This window comes from Cebidichthys violaceus, unplaced genomic scaffold (genome assembly GCF_023349555.1).
Source record: "Cebidichthys violaceus isolate CVI_PGR_0920_01 unplaced genomic scaffold, fCebVio1.0.p SCAF_9, whole genome shotgun sequence".
NCBI classification, from domain to species: Eukaryota; Metazoa; Chordata; class Actinopteri; order Perciformes; family Stichaeidae; genus Cebidichthys; species Cebidichthys violaceus.
In genome coordinates this window covers 4,786,378-4,807,961 of record NW_027176975.1, presented here as the reverse complement: position 1 = coordinate 4,807,961, position 21,584 = coordinate 4,786,378, and the positions used below count along the sequence as shown (strand labels likewise).

Below are 21,584 nucleotides of genomic sequence, written 5' to 3'. Positions count from 1 at the left end.
CAGGGCTTGTAATAAAAGAGGGCCGACGTGATTACAATTGCAAAGATGCCCATTTGTTCCACTTCCGCCGCGGCCTCACCCTGCACTTGCTCCCATTGAAAAAAGCCCACAATAATAATATTCATCCATTTATCCACCACTCAGGCCTCTCTTTATTTGCTCAGCCGCTTGGTCTCTGGAGCAGAGCTGGCTGCATGGGCGGGGGGGGGGGGGGGGGGGGGGGGCAAGACAGACCAGAGTGACGCAAAAGGAGAGGCCATTATATTTGCCTACAAATATACTGCCCAGCTTCGAGTTTACAAAAGGCTACTGGAGGGGATTTTATAACAGACACAAAATGGACTTGTACGGGAAGGTAAGATGCCTGATTTAATTGTAAAGCTATGGAGAGAGAGAGAGAGAGAGAGAGAGAGAGAGAGAGAGAGAGAGAGAGAGAGAGAGAGAGAGAGAGAGCGCATCACACGATGAAACCGTCTCACATCAGTGAGATGCTGATGTTGTATTGCAGTTTAATTTTAGTCTCTCTCTTGCAATGTGCGGCGCGTAAGTCGGCGACGTCTGATGCTTTTTGTAGCACGAACTACAACGATTTTCCTACGCTTCCACGGTAAATCGTACAGCTGCTGACAGCTGTACTGCGCTGCATGCTGGGTACTGTAGTCGAAGCCCGACTTTTCACGCCCCTCTCATTCACTGCGCTGATGCCGCGATTAAAAAAAACTACAACCCCCCAGCCCCCCCCCCCAATCCCTCTCGGCCCTTTCGGCCAGGTGACGTCAGAGACACGCATGACGCGCACTTTCCTCTGCTCGTGCTCATCTCACGCGAGCCAGCCTCGTCAGCTCAGGGGCGCGTGCCACAATATCCGAAGCGGAGGGGACAGCTCCCAGGTGCTGAAATTGGTCGGCGCTCCAGAGAGAAAGAGAGACACGGGGGGAAGAAAACCAACGGCTGCATTAGACTCACATACAACAAAAAAACAACCGTGTTCTGCAAAACAGGGACAGATACAGATAGAGCCGAGGCCTTCAAAACAGGTTTGTCCACACAATGTCTTTGACGCGTCTCATTTATGAATAGTTATGTAGAAGAATTTCATTAATTCATAAAATGACCTCGTGCCCAGAATAGCTCGTCTAGCATTAGCTGGCATGCAGCTCCCTGCTTTAACTGCATCGTGTAATTACATATCAGATGGCTGCTTTCATCGCGGTGTGTGCAGCATTGCACTGATTATTTCAAAGCGGTGTCCTTGCAGATACTGCCTCGGTTTATTTTTTGGGGGGTGTTTTTTTTTTTCATACGCGGAAGCGACCAGAAACCGCCGGTGCAGGATGAGCAGGATGGAGGTCCGGCATCTTTTATAACTAGATGGGCTACACGGAGATCTCGTTTGGCATATGAGCGCTGTGGCTTTGTCAAAACATTCACCTTGGAGCAATGATGACTGTGCTCTTGACATCTCGCTCGTAGTACTCGTGTCCTCTCTGGTCGCTGACTGCTAACAGCTTGCAGCGGAAAATACTCGGTATAGATGCGTTGTTAAGGTGAACAAGACATGTTTATTGTACAACAGTAGGTCACAACAGTTTTAATATGGAAGAAGATTTAATGGCTGGTGAAATTTGAGTGTGTTTCTAGTAGGAAAGCTCTTTATAAGTAAAATCAAAACATCACACTCAGAGCTGCTTATTGTCGGATTTTAGCTGGGATGTAAAATTCTTGTTTAACATGTTTTGTTCCAATACAATATAGATGTATTATGCCAAGTAATTACAAAAATGACTGCATCTGATTTGTATTCATGAGATCTTTAAGTGATAACAGTAACAACACCAATTATAATAATCCTTTAGTTACATTGACGGAATCATTTTGGCATTAGAGAATACAAAGTCAGCTCTTTAAAATCCTGGTTATCTAATACTCATCAATACAACAGCTTGCTGCGTTGGTCATGCTGGTTTGCCTGACACAGCCTTCTGTCACCTCTGATCTGTGGCCTGAAGAGCAAGCGTGTACTACACCGCTGTGTGCAACATCAAGAGTCATCTGAAAGACTAATCATTAGTTTCTTATTCGTTGAGTTCTCATCCTCTGTGCGTCACAGCTCTGAAAAGCTTCACAGTAACTCAAGGTGAAGCTCTTAATTTATTCTTCTCAGCGTCTCTCATGTTTGTTTTTGTTTTTTTTGCAGATGGCTGCCACTCAGGATGTGAAGGGGAAGGGAGAGGGAGGGGACCAAAACTTTGACTACATGTTCAAGCTGCTGATCATCGGCAACAGCAGCGTGGGCAAAACATCTTTTCTGTTCCGCTACGCCGACGACGCCTTCACTTCGGCCTTCGTCAGCACAGTGGGCATCGACTTCAAAGTAAAGACGGTCTACAAGAATGACAAGAGGATCAAACTGCAGATCTGGGTATGACATATTAAGATATTAGCATTAAACATCTACCAACATTAACCAGTTGAAACAATTGGAATATGGCTGTCAAACATATGTTGTATTTGCTTATCCTGCACTCCTTGGCTGGTCAACACAGGATGATGACCTACTTATCTGCTGTTCACACTTGAAGGACCTGCTTTCCCCCGTTAATCCATCTATTTAAAAGCTCAAATCTATATAGAATATGAATATGACCTAATGATGGTAATTTATAGAAGGAAGAATCATGCATTTCTAGACTACAAACCAGCAACATACAACAAGCTGTAACAGTGTTTTTCCTTTCGTGTCACATGTCACGTTTCTTGGTTTCATGGTTTCATGGTTGTCATGCCAAACATGCACACATTTCAGTTTAATTCAGTTAAATCCAGAGCATTTGCATGTTGAAACATAGCTGTGTGGAAGAAATCTGTCGACTGTTGTCCTCCAAGGTCTCCTGGAGGACTATCTAAGGGGGGCAGGGGCTCTCCAGAGCCGCGCTGCCCCCCTCATTCCTCTCCGTCTCCGTGTTCATGCAGACTGACTCCTGTCATGTCTGTAAAAGGATGTCACTCTATGCCCAGAGCCCACTTTCTCCTGACCCCTGCCCATATCCTTCTCCGTAGATCAATATGTTTCAAGGTCTGTGACAGGTTGTGACTTGATGGCTCCTACAAAAACAAGTCCTGCACACACGGGATGCATCACCTATGCATTCATTCAATTTAGTCACGTTTGTTGGACTCAGGACAGATCACGCTCGCTTGATTCCCTTTTCATCCCTTGTTGTTTGCATTGTGTTATATGTACTTCAGTGAAAGTACAGAATATATATCTGAAGCTAAACTTATTTCTTTCACCATCTCGGGTTTCTAGGTATAGAAATGATAATAAAGGACTTTGATGTTATCTCAAGCAATCTTTTAAAAGATCAATATACACAAAATAGGACCATTTCACTCCTAAAGTGAGGTTTTTCACCATCCTAAATAAGCCACTTTTATATTACTAGTGTTTGAATTTCAGCGTCTCAATTCACAACTAGAAAACACATCCCGCTCTATATTCCTGAGAAACATGTGGCACATCAGCTGCGTGTTTAATTAATGGAAGGAAGCTTCAGGAGAGGCTACACTGTGTTTTCCTGTTTAACACTCCGCGATGTAAGTATGGAGACAGATGGAACTCTCAACATTACTGACAGGAGACTAGTAAGTGTTAGTTTGGCACACGGCGGGGAAGAACACAGAAGCAACACCTTCCTCAGAATGTGTGGGAAACTGAAGAATGTCTGAGGCTGTTTAATTAAGAGATCATCTGAGCTGTTGTAGCAGATTGTCTTGTAATTCTACTGAGATAGATGTAATAGTTCCTCTCTTTCTCTCTATTTCTTTTTTCTTTTTTTTTTACCATTTTCTTCTGTGTGCTTCACCAAATGGCAACTCTCCTTCAGAGGGTTTGGTCTCTCTTGTCGTAACTGTTGTCTTTTGCAGCAATTAGCCACCTCCAGGCATTTGGTGTTTGCTAAACACATAAACAGACAAAGAAGGAGCAGCAGGACGTGAAAGCTAGATTTGAACAGTCAAATGACTGGAAAATGAATTGGCTAATCGGTATGATGTGTTTTCATAATTAGCGAAGACAAGCATATTCAGAGATAAAAGGCAATATTGCCCTTGCATCTAAATGAATTGGTCTGATTTTTAAGTTGGACTCAAAGAGAGATGACTTACAGTAAGTAGCCATGGTGATAGCTATTGTCTAATGTCATTGTTGTGGTCGCACCTTGAATCTGCTGAGAGACAAAAGCATCAAAATGCATCTGAGTTGTCCCAGTTGTCTTATTTAGCTGAAGTCAATGAAGCGCATCGGCGAGCGTTGCCAAGACGGACCTCATAAAAAACTTAGAACTCACTTTAGTGAATCAAGACGAGTTCAGGCGCGTGTCAGCCTCCGCTCACTGCCCCTCCACTTGAAGCAGTCAGCTTCTTGGATTGATTTATGGTGAGCTGCGGACGAGAAGCGAAGCTTTTCAAGGAGCTCCAATTCACGGGAATCAGCATTTTTTTTCTTCTTTCTGTCCTGCTCTGTCTTTTTAATCTGAGAACAAGCAAACCGGCTCACTGAAATAGCCTGGAAATGCAAAGGTCATTGTCAAGCACCTCGGAGAAGAATCGATACGCTACTGAAATGTCCAAACCTCAGAACTCAGACCAGAAAAAAAGAAAGAAGGACTGAAGTAAAAACATTCAGATGACTTGTGCATACTGTTTCATGAATTGGTACACGCATAATAACAGTAGAACTCACCAAAAACATATGTTTCTTTCTTTTTATGCTATTTTAACACACTAGCTCCTGACATTAAAGATGCACACATCCACGTGCATTTTTAGGCGTCATTGTAAACTGACAAAAGGTCCTAGCTGTGCTGTGTGTGGAAGCTCGGCCTGCTGTGAGCTCTGTCTCTGTGGAGTGAAGGTCAGAGCTGTCCTCTGGCTATAACAGGCACACTGTTGCAGCCATGTGCAGGCCGACCGAAAGCAACACCACTGTGGCAAATACGATGCAGCGCTGCCTGTCGAGCTTCTGTTTAACAAGAGCCAAGTGGAGCAGCCAGAAGTGCTCCATCATGATTCACAGAAGCCTGCGAACACATTTGTTGTGGGTGGAACCACAGCACAGTAAACATACAGTAGAAACAGGAGGGACATCATTGGGATTGAGTATTATATGATGTACCATAAAACAACAAATCGACACTTCTGTGAGCAAAACCAAAAAAATATTCCTGAGCTCACACGCCTCCTCTCGCCTCATGGACACACAGAAGAGCTTCATCTGTCTACATTAGCGTTTTCATTGACATCTCGTTGCAAAGGCTGCAGTGGCCACTTGTTTCCAGGGCAATCTGTGTACAATGTACTACTCCTCGAATGCTGTGTAATCACTCGCCTTGCTTTGCCTCTGAGCAATTTGTTCAGTCTTATCATGAACAGCAAGCACTTTCCCAATGTTGGAAATCATTTTTATCTCTATTTTTAGCCCTTTTTTCCCAAAGAAATGCATGCCATGAGCTGAGCTCTGAATACTGCACCACACAGAGGAAAGAATCAATCACATCAGCCTAAACTGACTTGTTGTTTTTGGCATCTTATCAATGCAAAGCCAGCGAGGCATGTTAGCATAATGATTATGTCCACATCACAAACACAACAAACGTAGCCACACGTAAACGTAGATAGAAAATAGAAAAGTAGATCCTCTGTCATCTGTGCTCAGACTTCAGCTGAAGAATCATTTAGTATGCATAATTAGCCGCAGAAATAATAATGCACATGGCTTCACATTTATCATTGTGGACTCGCGTTTGTGCTGTGCAGCATCATGTCAAAGTTGGTGAGCCTAATTATCAGTCAGCTGGCTAACATCAAATGCTCAATCATGCTTTCTGTGTGTAGGACACAGCCGGCCAGGAGCGCTACAGGACCATCACCACTGCCTACTACCGCGGGGCCATGGGCTTCATCCTAATGTACGACATCACCAACGAGGAGTCCTTCGGCGCTGTGCAGGACTGGTGAGTCTTTGGAGTCAATGTTGGGTCGTTTTGGACAATTTTTGAGTGTAGATGTCGTCTCTCGTCCGATCTCTTCCTGTGTGTTGTACTGAATTAGTATGAGCCTCAGATCAATGGAGAAACAGGGCTTCCTGTTTGTCGCCATAATGCAATCAGTCCTGCACACTCGATATTGTACATGTTTCTGCAAACAGTTTAGCATCCCTTCCTCTACAGTATTCTGTCTCTCATATTTGACGGTGTTGTTGTGCATGTGTGCATCGTTGTCAGGCCTGGAGATCTAGGGGAAACTTGTCAAGGTCATGGCTCTCGTCCATATTGATGAGTCACAGAAGCGTCTGCAGGCAGAAGAGCAGCTCTGAGCCGAGCCCAAATGTCACTGACTTATGATGATGCATTGGCGTCTAAAACAGGACTTGCAAGGCGACGTTGGAATGGCTGCAGAAACCAGGTTTCTGGGTTAGGATTCTTGCTCTAGAAACAAACGCGTTCTCATCGGCACGAACGGTGCAGCACAGCAGCGAGGACGCTTTTTGTGTGAGACGCCGAGGAATTTCAGCTCTGCCAATCAGATATAAACGTGTGCTTGATTTACATTTTGACCATGTTCCTCCTTACAACTCGACACTCCAGAGGTGTTTTCATTTTATTTACACCCTGCTGGTCTACGGTTATCTCTGTCTGCCAGCCCAAAGACATCTTTTTAAGAACACATTCTGAATCATCATAGTGATATTCTCATGATGTTAGTGTTTCTGCTGCAAGGATAAGACGATATGACTCACGCAGACTTGATATAGATTGTGGTATTTTTGCAGTTGACTCTTGGCCCGCATGCCACGTGGCTTGCACCCATTGCAGGACTATGACAATCACTATTAAGGTCAGTGTCTGCTTGGCCCTCGTCACTTAGCTAGCAGCACTCGACAGCTGCTTTAGGAAGCACTCGTCATGGTTAAAGCAGCTGCATTTAAAGCGAGCACATATTAAAGCCTGGCGTTCTTTAATTTCGGATGAAATGTTTAAAAGAACGTACAACTGAGATGCTGCACTATTATTAGAAGAGAGGTCGGAGCCAGACGCACCTATTATTCTTTTAAGGCCAGTCTGACACTTTGATGGAATACTGCAGTCTGAGCACTGTCTGTGATAGGCATGGTAAAGCCAAGTGTGTCAGTGGCAGCAGCAATCCTGGAGAGTTACCTGTGAGCTTACGTACCAGACTGTGCACAAATCACTCAACTGTACACACAGGAAGAGGCTCTTTCTTTTACCCTTCATATAACCACCACCCCCTTTTTTTTTTTTTGCCTTTGCCACAGGCTTAAATTCCACTTTCTCTTTCCCTTGTTCCTTGTGACAAGGTTGTTGGAAAAAAAAAAAAGAGGCTGCCATGGCAACAGCTCCTTCCCCGACGGTGGCTGAATTAAGCTTGTGACGTGCTCATTTCCTGCCCGTGACAGAGACAAAACAGGGAAATATTGTAATGCTGACATCAAATGGACTTGAAAGAAATCATGCAAATGAATTACACAAACCATTTTATTACAGCGACCATCTCAAAGGATGTACCTCTTCCAATTATCTTTTCTCTGTTCTCCAGAGGCTACATTGTTCAAAAAGAACTGGTAAATGTACAGACCTTTTATAGCCTGCGTACGCATCGCTGTGTGACTGGATACAAACACTAATGTTTATTCTGTCGCTGAATATCTTCAAAATGACCCACATCTGAACCGCTCACAAGTCCAAACTGGACAGAGAGAGAGGAGGAGTGCCAACATCATGCTGCTCTCTCTCTCTCTCTCTCTCTCTCTCTCTCTCTCTCTCTCTCTCTCTCTCTCTCTCTCTCTCTCTCTCTCCAGCTCATTGTTTCTTTCTCTCTTTCTTACTGGCTCTTTCTCTGGTGATTTCAGCCTGTAGTGTGTTAGCTGCCCTACTTTTAGTCAGACTGCAACACCACAGGAGATATTTGTTCCCGAAATGCCTTCTCAAAGTGCTTTGAGAACAAGCCCCTCCCTGATTCACAGTCAATTTTTGTGAAATTGTCATTGTTAAATCACAATCTGGGATGTAAATCATTGTCCTGGCTTCAAGGCGAAAGACACAGAGCTCAATTAACAGTTCACATTTGCAAGCTGTGTGCATCTTCGGTATAGTTAGCCATCATTTAGTAACAAACCAGTTTTTCCCATATGCCATGTCAGAGACTATAACTTTTCCCCGTGTAGCTTTAATATCCAGCAGGCTGTGTGTGACACGTACAACTGATAGCTTACCAATCAGAAGTTAGCAGGAGCCGCAGAACAAATCTACAGGAAAGGGTGAAAAGTATCACACATGTCAATGCCAGATAGCTGGAAAATACCAAGTGATAACCTGCATCCGAGTAATAGTGCTCACATGTGTTCAGCACAGACCGGTAATTGACCCACTTTTACACGGCTGCTATCAGTGACTCAAGTGTTACATGATGCCAAACGCACGGTGATGTAATCGCTGTTCATGACTGGTCCAAACGGGGAACCAACTTTACATCATGTCCTTCGCTCTACAAACTTTCTGGATCCGTCCGGTAAAAAGTGGCACAAAGACAATCCTGACAAATTATTATAAAATTTGCATTTATTTGACTGCGATGCTTTGACAAAGAAAATGTTTCTGATTATGCGCAGGTCAACTCAGATAAAAACCTACTCGTGGGATAATGCACAGGTGGTGCTGGCTGGGAATAAGTGTGATATGGAGGAGGAGAGAGTGGTCTCAGTGGACAGTGGCAGACTGCTGGCAGAACAGTTGGGTAAGTCTTGGAGCAACATTCAACCCTTTATGTTTTTTGGTCTTTTTTCACTTGCCAGTGCTTTTACCTTTTAGGATATGATCCTCATCAGCAACAATGCCTCTCAAAGCTTGTCCTAAAAATGTAACTCTACATATTTATCATATGATGGTTGTCTTTGTCGCCTCCTGTTTTCACGTTGCTAACTCTCCCTCTTTCCAAGGTTTCGAATTCTTTGAGACCAGCGCCAAGGACAACGTCAACGTGAAGCAGACCTTTGAACGTCTCGTCGACCTCATTTGCGACAAGATGTCCGAGAGCTTGGACTCGGATCCGGCCGTCACCACAGGAGCTCCCACTGCCAAACTCACAGACAGCGCTCCGCCCCTCCAGCAGCCCGGATGCAACTGTTAGTGACTGATGTCAGGAAGCAAAAGGGGAGGGCAGCGCGGGTCCTGTAAGGTGGTAGAGTGTGCAGAGTGTTATTCTCCCTTATCACTCCTGCTAGTGCTGCTTTCTCTGGACTACAGTTCAAACCCCGTTTAGTGGTAGAATTACAAAATGCCGTCGTACTATCTCTCAACTTTATCACCTTATATCAAGAGCAAATAACCAGACAAACAGACATGGCTATTGTAAACTGTTTGACATTACAGGATATCCAAAATGTAGAGACACCATATTCTCATTCTTCAGCTAGTTAGTGTGGTCATAAACCAAGTCTGTTTGATAAGGCTGGAAATAGTCTATAGACCTGATGTACAGTTAGTCCTTAAGACCTTCAAAAATCTTTAAGACCTAGAATAATTCTAAAATGAGAGATAGAGTAAGTGAGTGCTTTGACTTTTATTTTTTGTACAGTATGTATTTTCCTTTTATAGGATTATTTTGTCTCCTAAAGCTGCCAAATCTATGATTTAGTGCACTAAAGGATGTAGCGGCTTTCTTTCTTTCGTGTAGTGAGTGTGTGGCTGTTGTGTGACTGTACAGTAAGTGTGTGTGGGTTTGCACGAGTGTGAGTATCATGTGACAAATGAGTGAAACTCTGTCATCGACAAAGGTCGTCTACCTTGGATAAAAAAAAAAAAAAAGTGGCCTTTTAGCATCTCCAACACGGCCTCCGTAAGTTCCTCTGTCTTGCTTACTTTTGGAATGAATCCAGTATGTGTAATGTTGATGTGAGTACTATTCTACGTTTTGCTGTCTGTAGATGTGTGATTTCTCTGATAAGTATATCTGTAAATCTTAAAAGCAACTACTTCTATGTGCTTAGCCTCTAAGATGACCCTTTATAGTTTAATGCGATGAGCATGCTGCCAAAAAGTCAATCATATGTGCTGTTTTATCTACAGATAGAACCTAAACATCCTCAACTCCACATGATAGCAATGATCCAGCATTCCATTGAATACTAATCTCACGCTGACAAGGCACAGTACAGTGAATGATATATAACAAGTGATCAGCTCTGGCATGGAATAAACAGCCATATATAAAAAAAATAAAAAATTGTTTTCATTCAGCATGCTAAAATTTCATGTTTGTGCTATAAAATAATTCCCTCCTGAAAGAAAAACATTCTAGATAGTAGTGGTCTTAATGATAACTCACGCCCATATAATATAAAAGTAGCCCCCTTTTAAAATCCAGAAAGCCTTTCAGTTCTGCAAAAACGTTTGTGCCAAAACAATACAATTCCTTTTGCATCGTCAGTTGTTTGTTGCATAATTGAATAAAAAAACCCACCAAAATATTGCATGAAGCCAGTCCTGACTTATCTATGTAGATTTATATAATAAGATAGTGTATATATATCACTCTGTGTTACAGATTTAGAAGCATTGTCATAGCACTTGCTGTGAGATGCAATGGGCCAATAAGTGCAATATTTTATGAATGAAACCCTGTACATAGTTTCTCCTGTCCTCGAGTACTATGACTCTATCTGCAGTATGTGAGAGACAGTTTGGTCAGAATGGCTGTGAAACTGATGTACAATCTCTGAAAAAAAGTGAGTGTGTGTGTGTGTGTGTGTATGTGTGTGTGCGTGTGTGTGTGCGTGTGTGTACCTGCCATGTTGAACAGACAAATTACGTAATATAGTGTATTGTTTGTGTATACCTTTTGTACAAATGTATTCACGTACTATATGCTGTTCCTGCTAACTGTTGGGTGTTGATTGATCTCGTATTATCATGTCAAAATGCAGTGTTATTGTGAACGCTAGTCAGGGAGGTTACTTAGTCCATGCCATACTGTTGTAAATCCAAGAAAAGGGACGCACATAGACGAGTGCAAAGACCCTGCGCATATGTGTGTACACGTTCTTTGTGCGTGTGCACCCGTGTATGTGTGTGATATTATGATTTTATGCTAGTAGCCATGAAATAAATTATTGTATTGATCTCCAGTCAAGATTCATTTGATAGAGGAATAGCTATGTGGCCATGCCCTAACAGTCACTCTGGTCAAACGTCATTGTAGAACAGTATGACTTTACATATTACTGAATATATTTGTTTCTCAGAGTGCAAGCAAAGTAAGAAGTATGTTTTTGAGATTATAGGAAATAAATCAAATTCTATCAGAGGGTCTCTGTGTTCTCTCTCTCTCTCTCTCTGATGACTGTATAGAAGCATGACGGAGGGATTGCCCTCTTAACACGGACCTGCTGTCTCCACTCTGCTCTGCTCTGCTGCTGTAATTCTCCTTTCATTTCCAGGCGACGCACACCACCTAGTGTTGGAGCGCTGCACTGCATTTATTTGACAGCTACAGACTTACATGTTAGATTTGACTCACAATGAATACAGTGCAATAATTAATCTATCTAATAGAACATATTTAAAATAGTTCGATTTAACCTCAACAGCTTAATTAAAAATGTCACTTTCATGTCTATGAATCAGCAATAATACACTAATTAAAAAGCACTTGGGTATTTCAAAGCTACTTTTCTACTTTCACTACCCGAAAATTCAGAGATGAATATTGTATTTTTACCTTTTCCTGAAAGTTAGTTCTTTGGAGATTTTGATTTTACATACAAAATGTGTGATCATTTTATAAAATGACTAAACTAATCCAGTAATAATATAGCTTCAGCTCATTAAGCTACAATAAGAAAATACTGCTTAATCAGTAATACATTAACAATAATAATGATACAGTATTATATAATATAAAACTGTGAAGGCTGTTCTGCTGCGTGAACTTTTGATACTGTAAAAGATCAGAATACACACAAATGTACCAGCTTTATATACCAATGTGTATAAACCTGTATAACCTAGTGTTGTGAAGCAAACATGTCAACGTGGGATTTATTGATCACTTCATAACTGGTAGCCTGCTATCACAGTATCACATAAACTCCACAGCTAGTGTCCATTAAAACAACTCTAGTAAACACGTACAACAGCTTTAGATATACTCACTTAGTTTTTCATTTAATTTTATTGTATATTTTTCAATGGACAAAGCATTATATTGTGCCAGATATAGCTTAAGGTTACTTTAAATTCGTAGATCCTGAGATGAAGCGCAGACGCTCTCCTCAGTCAGAATGAAGGATAGAGCTGAAGTTAACGCTCATGTCCTCCAGTCATGGTGGCTTAAAGTCTGATGTTATCACCCAGATATAATCACCTTTTCTTCCTCTTACAAAAAGTGTTGTAATATGAATCGGTGTAAGAGGCTGTTGAAACACGCAGAACATCTAGAGCAGAAACCTACAGACCGCACCCATTGGCCACCGCAGACTGTGGGGAGAAAACTGAAATGCCAATTATAGAAAGTGGATTAATGATTTTTAAAAGTTTATTTTCCCTCAGTGAAACATGTACGGTTCATCCCACACTTGTGTTTTACCATCTGAAACAAGGACAAGAAACCAGTGAGTAGGCAGAATCAACCCATGCTTTTATTTAATCCATTGCATATAAAAACTTTTTTTTCATTCTTTTTATTTGTTTTTTTTTACACAAAGTTGTATGATCTACAGTGCTATCCAATAGACTGCAATTAACAAGGAATCCATTAAAATAACATTTTACTTGTCCTGTGAAACTTACAGACAAGTTGGCATTCTAAAGACATAACCCAAAAAAATAATTGTCCTGAAGACCTTTTTTTAAGTTACAGTTTGTGTTTTTCCTTTCATACCATAAAAAATAGAACACATAATGAGAAAAGAACCCACTGTTTCCATTGGTCCAGGGCTGTTTAGAATCTACAGTATGTGTGTCAAAATAAGAGTCCCTGTTTCTGGACAATGATGCACTCACCCATAACCCCCACCCACCCACCCACCCCGACCCGCCCTTTACTACAGAGATATACTAAACCCTTCTCCCGTCCAGGCAGAAAGATGTCAGTGGTTTTGGATATTGCAAGTAATGTGAGTGGAAGTGTTGGCCAAGCATAGATAAGCAACACACTGTCAGTGTTTCAGCCATAATTAATGCAGCAGTGGCTGAACATGCAGATGTGTCTCAAAGCCTCTGTGCTTCGTAGGCTGTGGTCCAGCGGCAACTACGCACTCCCGCCGCGCCCCATTCAGTGTTTGTAGCTGCGATGCGCCCACGCGGATGCAGACGACACCGCAGCAACTTTGCGCAGACGCAAAGTTGCTCCCGTGCCGTTTACATCGGACGGGTTGTGTCACATCTTGTGAGTGTAGTGGCGGGGCGTAAGGAAGGTGCGAGTTGTTCAGACCAGGTCTACAGCAAATAGGACTCTTGGACATCCGGCTATAGGCCACACGTCACTCGTGTAGTGCATCTATGGCTCGTGGTTGACCTGAATCCCTGCAAGCTTCTGCACCGGCGACGTGTTTTCTACCCAGAGCCACTTTTGTTTATTTTCTTGATAGAGCAATTTTGTGTTTGGCTGTGATCGTAAAAAGGCAACATTTTCAAATTCACAACATGAGATCAGGCCAACCCAAGCCAAAAGAGTCACTACTAATGCAGCAAAAGAGAACTAGAAAATAAAACAGGAAAAAAAAAAGGCTAAAGTAAATGACATGCGTTGAATTTAAGGCACAGCCCATGGGCCAAGGAACAGTTTCTTTTTAAAAAACAATTTGGCTTTCCCCCTCTCTTCACTGAGCTACTTCTCAGATAAGCAACATGTCGATGGATCATTTTTACACTGAAGCGTGTGTGTAATAAACATTCTCTCAACAAGAGGTACGTAATACAGCCACACCATCACCAAAAGGGATGATAAGAATCAACCATTTACAACAAACGGCATTATGATAGTAATAACATTAATAATTATATATTATATACAGCACAATAAATATATGTTTGTAAACAGCGATAAAACCAGAACATTTTATTACAGGTAAGGGCATCGGGTGAGGCTGAAAAAAAAAAAAAAAAGAAGAGAGAAATCTTGGCACAAAATGAAAAAATGAAATAAAAAGTTTGGAAATGACACATAATCAAAAGAAGCTCTTTAAAAAAAAAAAAAGCGATGTGCAGTATTTCAAGTGTTTTTTTTTTTTTTTTTTATACATTTGTTAATTTTTCTATATATTTTATGTACACAGAGAGAAAGTATATTTGGGTATTGTAACTGCCAAGCCTGTACTGTGGTCTATGCTACAGTTAAATATTTACTGTACCACCTTTATATTGCAAAAAACGACTCGACAAATAGAAAAATATACCAATAAATAATAGCATCAGGTGAAAAGTGAAAAAAAAATTATAAACATGGAAAAAGGAAGAGTGTCTTGGCCGAGGTGTGAGACAGCTCACTGAGTATTCATGAGTGAGTGTTTTGGCGAGTTTAAACATATCAAACATAATTAAGCGGTGATATATGAATATATATATCAGTGCATTAGAGGATCTAGAGGATCGTCTTATCTGATGACTACACAACGGAGCTGATTGTCTTGTCCAAAACAAAGACAGCAACTGGGTTTAATGTTGATGACAAATAAATTCATACCGCTCAACAGAAAATGAAGTGTCTGGAAACAAGCAGGTATGCAGCTGTTGGTGATGTGCACATCAAACAAAATGAAAAGAAGGACAACAGAAATCTCTCATAACATTGGTATAAAATCACACCAGTGGTTTTTAACACCATTAATATTTCTGAATACTCTGAACACTAATCAAGCTTCTAAAAAGAAGGTGCTTTTTGTATCAACTACAAAGCATTGCATTGTCTCAGGATGTGTTCAAAAGAACTGCAGGCAACGACAATAAAATGTGAAGGCTTCATCCACATCATGAACCCTTTCAATGGGAGTAAAGCACAAGGTTCCTGCACCCTTCTCAGTGAAAACTCGTACTCAAATAATAGTTAGTATGAATAAATTCCAAATTTCAACTCACAGGACGAACCAAATGTGTGTATAGTAGCATGGGAATAGTAGTATAAATGCTATTGGAGCAAGTGCAAACACCTCAGAACACTCCTAATGTAATCCAGTCGTGAAGGTATCCCTTCAAAACACTGAATATGTGTGACACACTTCTCCCCACTGCTTTCCAAAAGTTCTCTTATCTTCTTTGCCGACCAAAAAAAAAGGGAAAAGCCTCAGATTGCAAAAGTAAATTCTAGAAAATATCTGAATCTTACATACAGTACGATACAAAAATTAAAGAGGTCTAGGACAGCGCCGTTGCTGTGTAGATTTGAGCTTTGTATCAGTCAGGTTTTCAAGGAAGACTTTTACATCAGAAATGTGTCTCGAAAAGCTCCCCAGTGTGCTGCAGCTTTCATCTCTGCAGCGTCCGTCGGGTTTTCAGCGGAACGGCAGCGTAAGACGCCTCCTAATTCGCTGAGGGGGAGGAAATGACCTAACCGAGGTGGAGATGCTCCTTGAAACACGCCGACAAACCGTCTCTGTAGAGTATGGGCACTTGATAAAACACCGAAACACTGCTAAACTTTCAGGCAAAAGGCTGAGACGAAGCGGTAGGGAAGGAAAATGTGATATTATGTGTGGTGTGGACAGCACTGAGCAGACTGAACTGCTCGTCCCGTATACTAAGCTTTAAGCTTGTGAAAAGGAGGCGTAAAAGTGAAATCGGGGGCACACCACTTCAGTACAGACGGGAATGGAGAGGAGTTTTCCTGAGTGCAAAAAAACTTGAAGAAGTACCGGTGGGCGTGTCTGAACAAAGCTGACGGGAGGAGTGGCCAAGGCGGGGAGCAGCACGCGCTTTGGAACCATAAACAGAGATGTATAAAAAACACAGACAGACTCCACAAAACCCAAAAAATATTCTATAAATAATCATCTGTCATTACTAAGAAGAACAGTTAATCAGCTGCTGTCCATAAACTGCTATGTGTGGGGGGCTTCCTCCTTCTCCTCTCCCTCCTGCTGCTCTGCTACCTCTTCCTCCACAGCACATGGTTGTGAACAGGATGTCTCCCCTTCTTCCGTTACCTCCTCCTCCTCCTCCTCCTCCTCCTCCTCCTCTTCATCATCATCCCCCACCTGTTCGTCCAAAGGAATCTCTGTTGATTCAGAGTCCTGCGTACAGAGCGTTTTAGAGTCAGTACAGCTGTTCTCCTCGTCTTCGTCTTCCTCCTCGTCATCCTCCTCCTCCTCCTCCTCCTCCTCCTCCGGCTGGCTGCCGCTGTCTTTCTCCGTGTCTGACTCCCCGTCCTCCTCCAGGGTGAGCTCAAATTGGAACTTGTCCCCTGGGGGCCGAGAGCCGTCCTCGGGGTCGTCCAAGTGAGGAGAGGGGCTTTGGGGGATGGTGCTTTGGTACCACTCCCTGTTGTCTTCCAACGTGTCGAGGATGTCCTGGGCATCCGGGTGGACCAGGTCAGCCCAGGTCTCCCACAGAGGGTGAACGATATAGTCTATGAAGCCAACCTACAGGATACATTAGGGAAGAATAGAAGAACAGGTCATTTAGTCTGTGTCTGTGCACAATATTGATGTGCGTGTGTGTGTGTGTGTGTTACCTGGCTCTTTTCTACTGAGGCGTTGTGTTTGTCACACATAGGGCTGATCTCCATGCCCCTCTCCCTCTCTCGGTCCCCCTGGCTGAAGAACTCCTCCATGATGCGGTCCGTCCACTGCCGATACAGCTGGAGAGGCTTAGTGGGGTTGCTCAGATCTGCACAGTGCACCATGTTCTGAAGAACCTGAATATAAAAAAAACCAGAAAGATATTTAAAAAAAAAGGTGTTCCATGATTTAGGGTAGGGTGAAGCCTAGGGGCTCGGTCCCAGCATCAATTACAACCGTTTCAGGCTGAAATCATCTGATTTTAATGAAATTGTTGAAGGAAATGTGTGTTGTGAGTTCAACTTTAACGTGACTAATTTGTTCCTATGCACCTTTAAGTGAATGGAGAAAATCAGAGAGTCCAAAACGGGGGAAGCTACCATATTACTGTGGCACTAATGACGTATTTTTTCTACAGATGTGAAAAGTTTTCAGAAGCCTAAATGTTGCAGAATCTTGGAGGGGACCTGGCTATTCTTTGACTGTACGTTAAAATCACCAAAACAAAGAGACACGGATCTTTCCGTTTCTGGGCAGTCTGACCTGTATCCTGTCAGAGTAGTTGTCCAGCAGCAGGACACCCGAGCTGGTCACCTTCTTGGTTTCCACCATAGTTTTCAGATCAGCCAGTAGATTCATGTGCTTGGACATGTCGGTTGCTAGCACCTGGGAATACCCACAACAAACCGTTAGCATTCAATACAGAAATAAAGGAATTGTATAGTGTAGTGCACGTAATGCATTCCGCGTAATATTTCGTTTCGCTTACAATGTCAATGACCATCTTTCGCAGTGATTGTCTTTGTTTTTTGGTCAAATTTTGGAAGATGTCACAGTTCTCCTCTTGTAGAAGCTTGAAACCAACTGCTAGATGGTGGTTCTCCAACACCGACGAGTCGTTGTACATCAGCGCCAGCTCTGAATCTGCACGGAGCACAACATCGATCATTTCAGCTTGAGGAATTGTGTTTTAATTAATCATAAAAAACATGACATTTACATCCTCACGCGTCAATAAACGGGTTATTTTGTAAGGAAATCCAAATGCAACTAAGTGCATCTTTTCAACAGAATGCGGTGCGAATAAGAGCTACAAAGTTCACTCCTAATGGGCCTCTCCAAACGATACGTGCGCCGCGGTGACACGTGTGTCATCCATGCCTTGCTCCGTGAGTGGCAGAAGAAAGCAGCAGCATGTTTTCCGCGGGGAGGTCTCCCCACTCTGGGTCATGTGAAGGTCCTCCAGCTGTATTTAGATTTCCCATTAAGACGCATTAGTCTTGGCCACAGTGGAGCAGAGCAGCAGAGGGGAGAAAGGGGATCCTGCTCTGTTGCTCTGTGGCTGACAGAAGATCAGTCTGGTGGCTCCTAACGACGATGACTCACACTGCCTTTGCTGCAGGGATTCCCCATTTGGGCTTATGGGAAGCACAACACATTTTGCGAGTTGAGTGTGTGCAGTGGATTTTCTGTTCCGGTAAGGTATTACTAATGCCTTTATGCAACACAAACTTTTGTAACGGGATCCTGAATGATTGCTTAAGGCAATACCCAGCGGATTAAAACTCTGTTTGTTTGTGTTTTCCTCTAAATTGCCAAATCAAGGCGATATTTGTGGCACCTCCAGCCGCGAGCGAGTGAGTCAGCGACAGCAGAGAGGTGGCAGAGGTTCAGCCTCTTGCTTGAGGACACTTCAGCTGCCAGCCTCAACCTCATGAACCCTGTCGGTCTGGCTGGAGGCTCAGTTCACCCCCTTCCATCACTACTACCCCTGCAGACAGCTTTGCTTTGATTTTTTTCCAGATTTTGGGATATCTTTTCTGCCTCCACTTTACAATGGAGGTGAATGGAATTTGCATTTGTGATGCTGACAGCAATACAAACGAAACACTGTCAGGTGTAAAAATAGGAAGTCCCTTATTTAAAAAAATCTAAATCTTTGTTCACAGTGAGGTCTGTGGTTTATCCAGATAAACGGGGACACCAATACTGGAAAGATATTTTGCTGTTGATTTACAACAAAAAAAAAAGAAGAAATTCTTCAATGCAGTGAAAACCACATAGATGACATTTGATTCCTTGTATTGCACCCTGGTTCAGGGCCTTTCAATTGCCAACAGCTATCTCAACTTTTTCTCAACAAATATGTCTGGTGTTGTGCAAGACAGATGACATCTCACAGTTTGACACGAATATGGCGATAAGCCTGGATGAGATTGACACAGATATACAGGCTGTTGTTAATCGACTGCAGAAACAACATCTCTTAAAACAATATACTCTTTTGACCAGCATGGCAAACCCGTCTGATGCTGCTGCACAGGATGCGACAGTGCCGATTGGTCAGGGCAAATATGATATATTGCAATGTGTGTGGCATAACTATTATCCCACCTTGTTACCCTAACAACAGCATCGAGGCTACATAAGATGTCAAACAAAGGTTCCCCTATGCAGTGTGGTCTACTACAGCCACGTCTTTGAGAGGGATGTTTGTTTCCTGAGAGCTTGAGTGATGATGTGCTACAAGGAAAGGCTTCTATACTTATCTCTTTGAACTCCTCTTCCTTGGAATCACTTGTTAAAGCATCACACATGACTAAAATGTGCCACGTGCGCATTATGTGCATGCGTGTTCTGCTTTGAATATTTTGACCATCCATGCGCAGTAAAATGCATCCAAGTTTGGTTTATACGTGAAGTTTCTTTTATGACAGAAACGTTAATTGTCTAGTGTGAGTATGTGTGTGTGTGTGTGTGTGTGTGTGTGTGTGTGTGTGTGTGAAGCTACAGTGTGCATGTTCCCACCTGGGTAACAGACTGTTCTTGCTTGTGAATACGCACTAATGACACTGCTGAGGCACTGACGTAGCTGCTAAGACAGCGCCATATTTAGACTCACTGGTGTTGATGAGGAACTGGTTGGAGACACCAGGATGGTCCACGTCGTGAATTGCACTGGCAAAGATGGCAGCTAGGATCTCAAGGTCTGTGAACACAGCCTGGAAGAAAAGAAGCGAGCACAGAGGGGAGGAGGGAGGGCATTGATGAGAGAATCAAACGGTTGGACAAAAATATCCCTGCGAAGTAAGAGCCATTGATTGGACTTTGAGCTGGAGTTTGATTGAAGCTGATTGTGGAGGCGTGGGCTGCGTGTCAGTGTGTACGCGTATGTCTGCGCATGTGTTCAAGTGTGTTCATTCGCGTCGTAAGTGCACATGCGCCTCACCTCGAGGGCAGGGGTGGATAGCAGCACGTGAGTTGACTGGGTGACGTCAGCAGCATGAATGTTGTTATGGTAGGCCACATCGCCATGATAATGGTCTTCTAAGGTCATCAGGTATGTTATAAAGGTGTCAAGTGGAATTTTAAACGTTTTCAGCAAGTCTCTCTCCTGCAAACCACAAAATACAAGAGGGAGTTTGTGGTCAAAAACTGTTTCAGGACTCAACAGGCAATTCATGTTGTAGTGAAAGACGTGACAGTCCTTACCTGGAATATAGTGTACATCATGACTGTCAGTGGCCGATTCCCAGAGAACTCTGAGATTTTAAAAACGTTGCGGCCCCATTTATTCACATGCTCGAGCTCCTGAAAAAAGGAATTAGATACACAATTCATTTTTTTCCTTCAATATCACCTGAGCCAAATAACATTTCGGATAGTGTGCTCTCCATTTATGTGAACGTGCAACTTATTTTAGTTGCTGCACGGTGTGTGTGTGTGTGTGTGTGCACAGCGTTTGTCAGGACACACAGACACACCTTAGCTAGTTCATCCTCGGTCTCCGTCTTGACTCCGAAGCGAGCGATATTAGAGTTTGTGAGGCTGGAGGAGTGTTGCAGCTTTTTCACCCCAATGATCTGAGACATGGGCTTGTTCTTCTTCTCCTTCTCCTTCTGCGTCTGAGGGGACGGCATCTCCACTTCGTGTTGCTTGTCTAGAGGAACCCAGGGACACACAAGTGGAAGGAGAGCGTGAGGATGACGAAGCCTTTTGTTGCGCACTTGGGTTAATGTTGTAGTGGTTCAACCAGAAAAAAAAAAAAGCTTGTCGAAATATACATTTTTACTTCTCAGGCAGAGGGAGATTTTTTTTTTTTAAATTCCAAACCCAGTGAGTCTATCCTGTGTCATCACTCACCCAGGAAGGTGCTGGAGATGAACTCAGACACTTGGTTCCCAGAGCGGCTCATCTCTGATAGGTGAGTCAGCTCCCTGTTCAACATCCTCTTGAACTGAAAGAGGGACACACACACACACACACACACACACACACACACACACACACACACACACACACACACACACACACAGATTAGGGGTTTCACAGTGTGTAATACAGGGCAGAAAAATCACATTTTCTTTTTCTTTTCTTACAGCTGCTACTCAGGTATCATACACATATTTGAATACATATTACCCAATAATAACTCAAACTGCAAAAACAATTCAAGAGACAAATACACTTTGCTCATTTCTCTAAATGTGTTTGAGGCTAAAGTATGGGTCCAGTACTACAGAACCTTTTATTTGATCATATAAATGTTCACCATGGCAGTGAAGAATCAAACAGACTCCTCCGCTGGCCGCGGCCTCCTCCAGAGCCGTACCAGTAACGTCACCATTTCTGGTTTAACACGTGCGCACAAACACACAAAGCAGGTCAGAGTGCTACTGCCAGGTAAGTACACAATCAGTAACCCAATTTCCCACATTCTTTCTTTGAATTTCAGTTCTCCTCTGCCGCACTGCCTGCTCCTCCCTGCCTCTCCCTCACCCTATTCTCTCCTCTG

The 21,584-nt window shown here is 42.9% G+C and overlaps 2 protein-coding genes across 7 annotated transcripts in view; one reads left to right on the top strand and one right to left on the bottom strand.

The window, feature by feature from the left end:
* The first annotated feature begins 255 nt into the window (after positions 1-255).
* On the top strand, positions 256-11,198 carry rab3c (RAB3C, member RAS oncogene family). 2 transcript variants are annotated; one of them, XM_068703738.1, is made up of 5 exons: positions 256-355; positions 2,198-2,422; positions 5,896-6,014; positions 8,690-8,814; positions 9,017-11,198. In XM_068703738.1, exons 1-5 carry the CDS (start codon positions 338-340, stop codon positions 9,205-9,207), a joined length of 678 nt encoding a protein of 225 aa, XP_068559839.1. In that variant the 5' UTR covers positions 256-337; the 3' UTR covers positions 9,208-11,198. The 2 variants fall into 2 exon arrangements, with proteins under 2 accessions (XP_068559839.1, XP_068559837.1); XM_068703736.1 differs by lacking the exon at positions 256-355 and adding an exon at positions 782-1,037.
* Positions 11,199-12,693: 1,495 nt separating this feature from the next.
* pde4d (phosphodiesterase 4D, cAMP-specific) overlaps positions 12,694-21,584 on the bottom strand; it is a 166,324-nt gene continuing 157,433 nt past the window's right edge. For all 5 annotated transcript variants that reach the window (XM_068703327.1, XM_068703326.1, XM_068703328.1 and 2 more), the window contains 9 exons: positions 20,933-21,026; positions 20,554-20,729; positions 20,282-20,380; positions 20,019-20,183; positions 19,692-19,791; positions 17,559-17,713; positions 17,333-17,455; positions 16,744-16,926; positions 12,694-16,651 (listed from right to left, as the gene is read on the bottom strand). In XM_068703327.1, the coding sequence (XP_068559428.1) occupies positions 16,112-16,651; positions 16,744-16,926; positions 17,333-17,455; positions 17,559-17,713; positions 19,692-19,791; positions 20,019-20,183; positions 20,282-20,380; positions 20,554-20,729; positions 20,933-21,026 (1,635 nt within the window). In that variant the 3' untranslated portion in view covers positions 12,694-16,111. The remainder of the gene's footprint in view (positions 16,652-16,743; positions 16,927-17,332; positions 17,456-17,558; positions 17,714-19,691; positions 19,792-20,018; positions 20,184-20,281; positions 20,381-20,553; positions 20,730-20,932; positions 21,027-21,584) is intronic.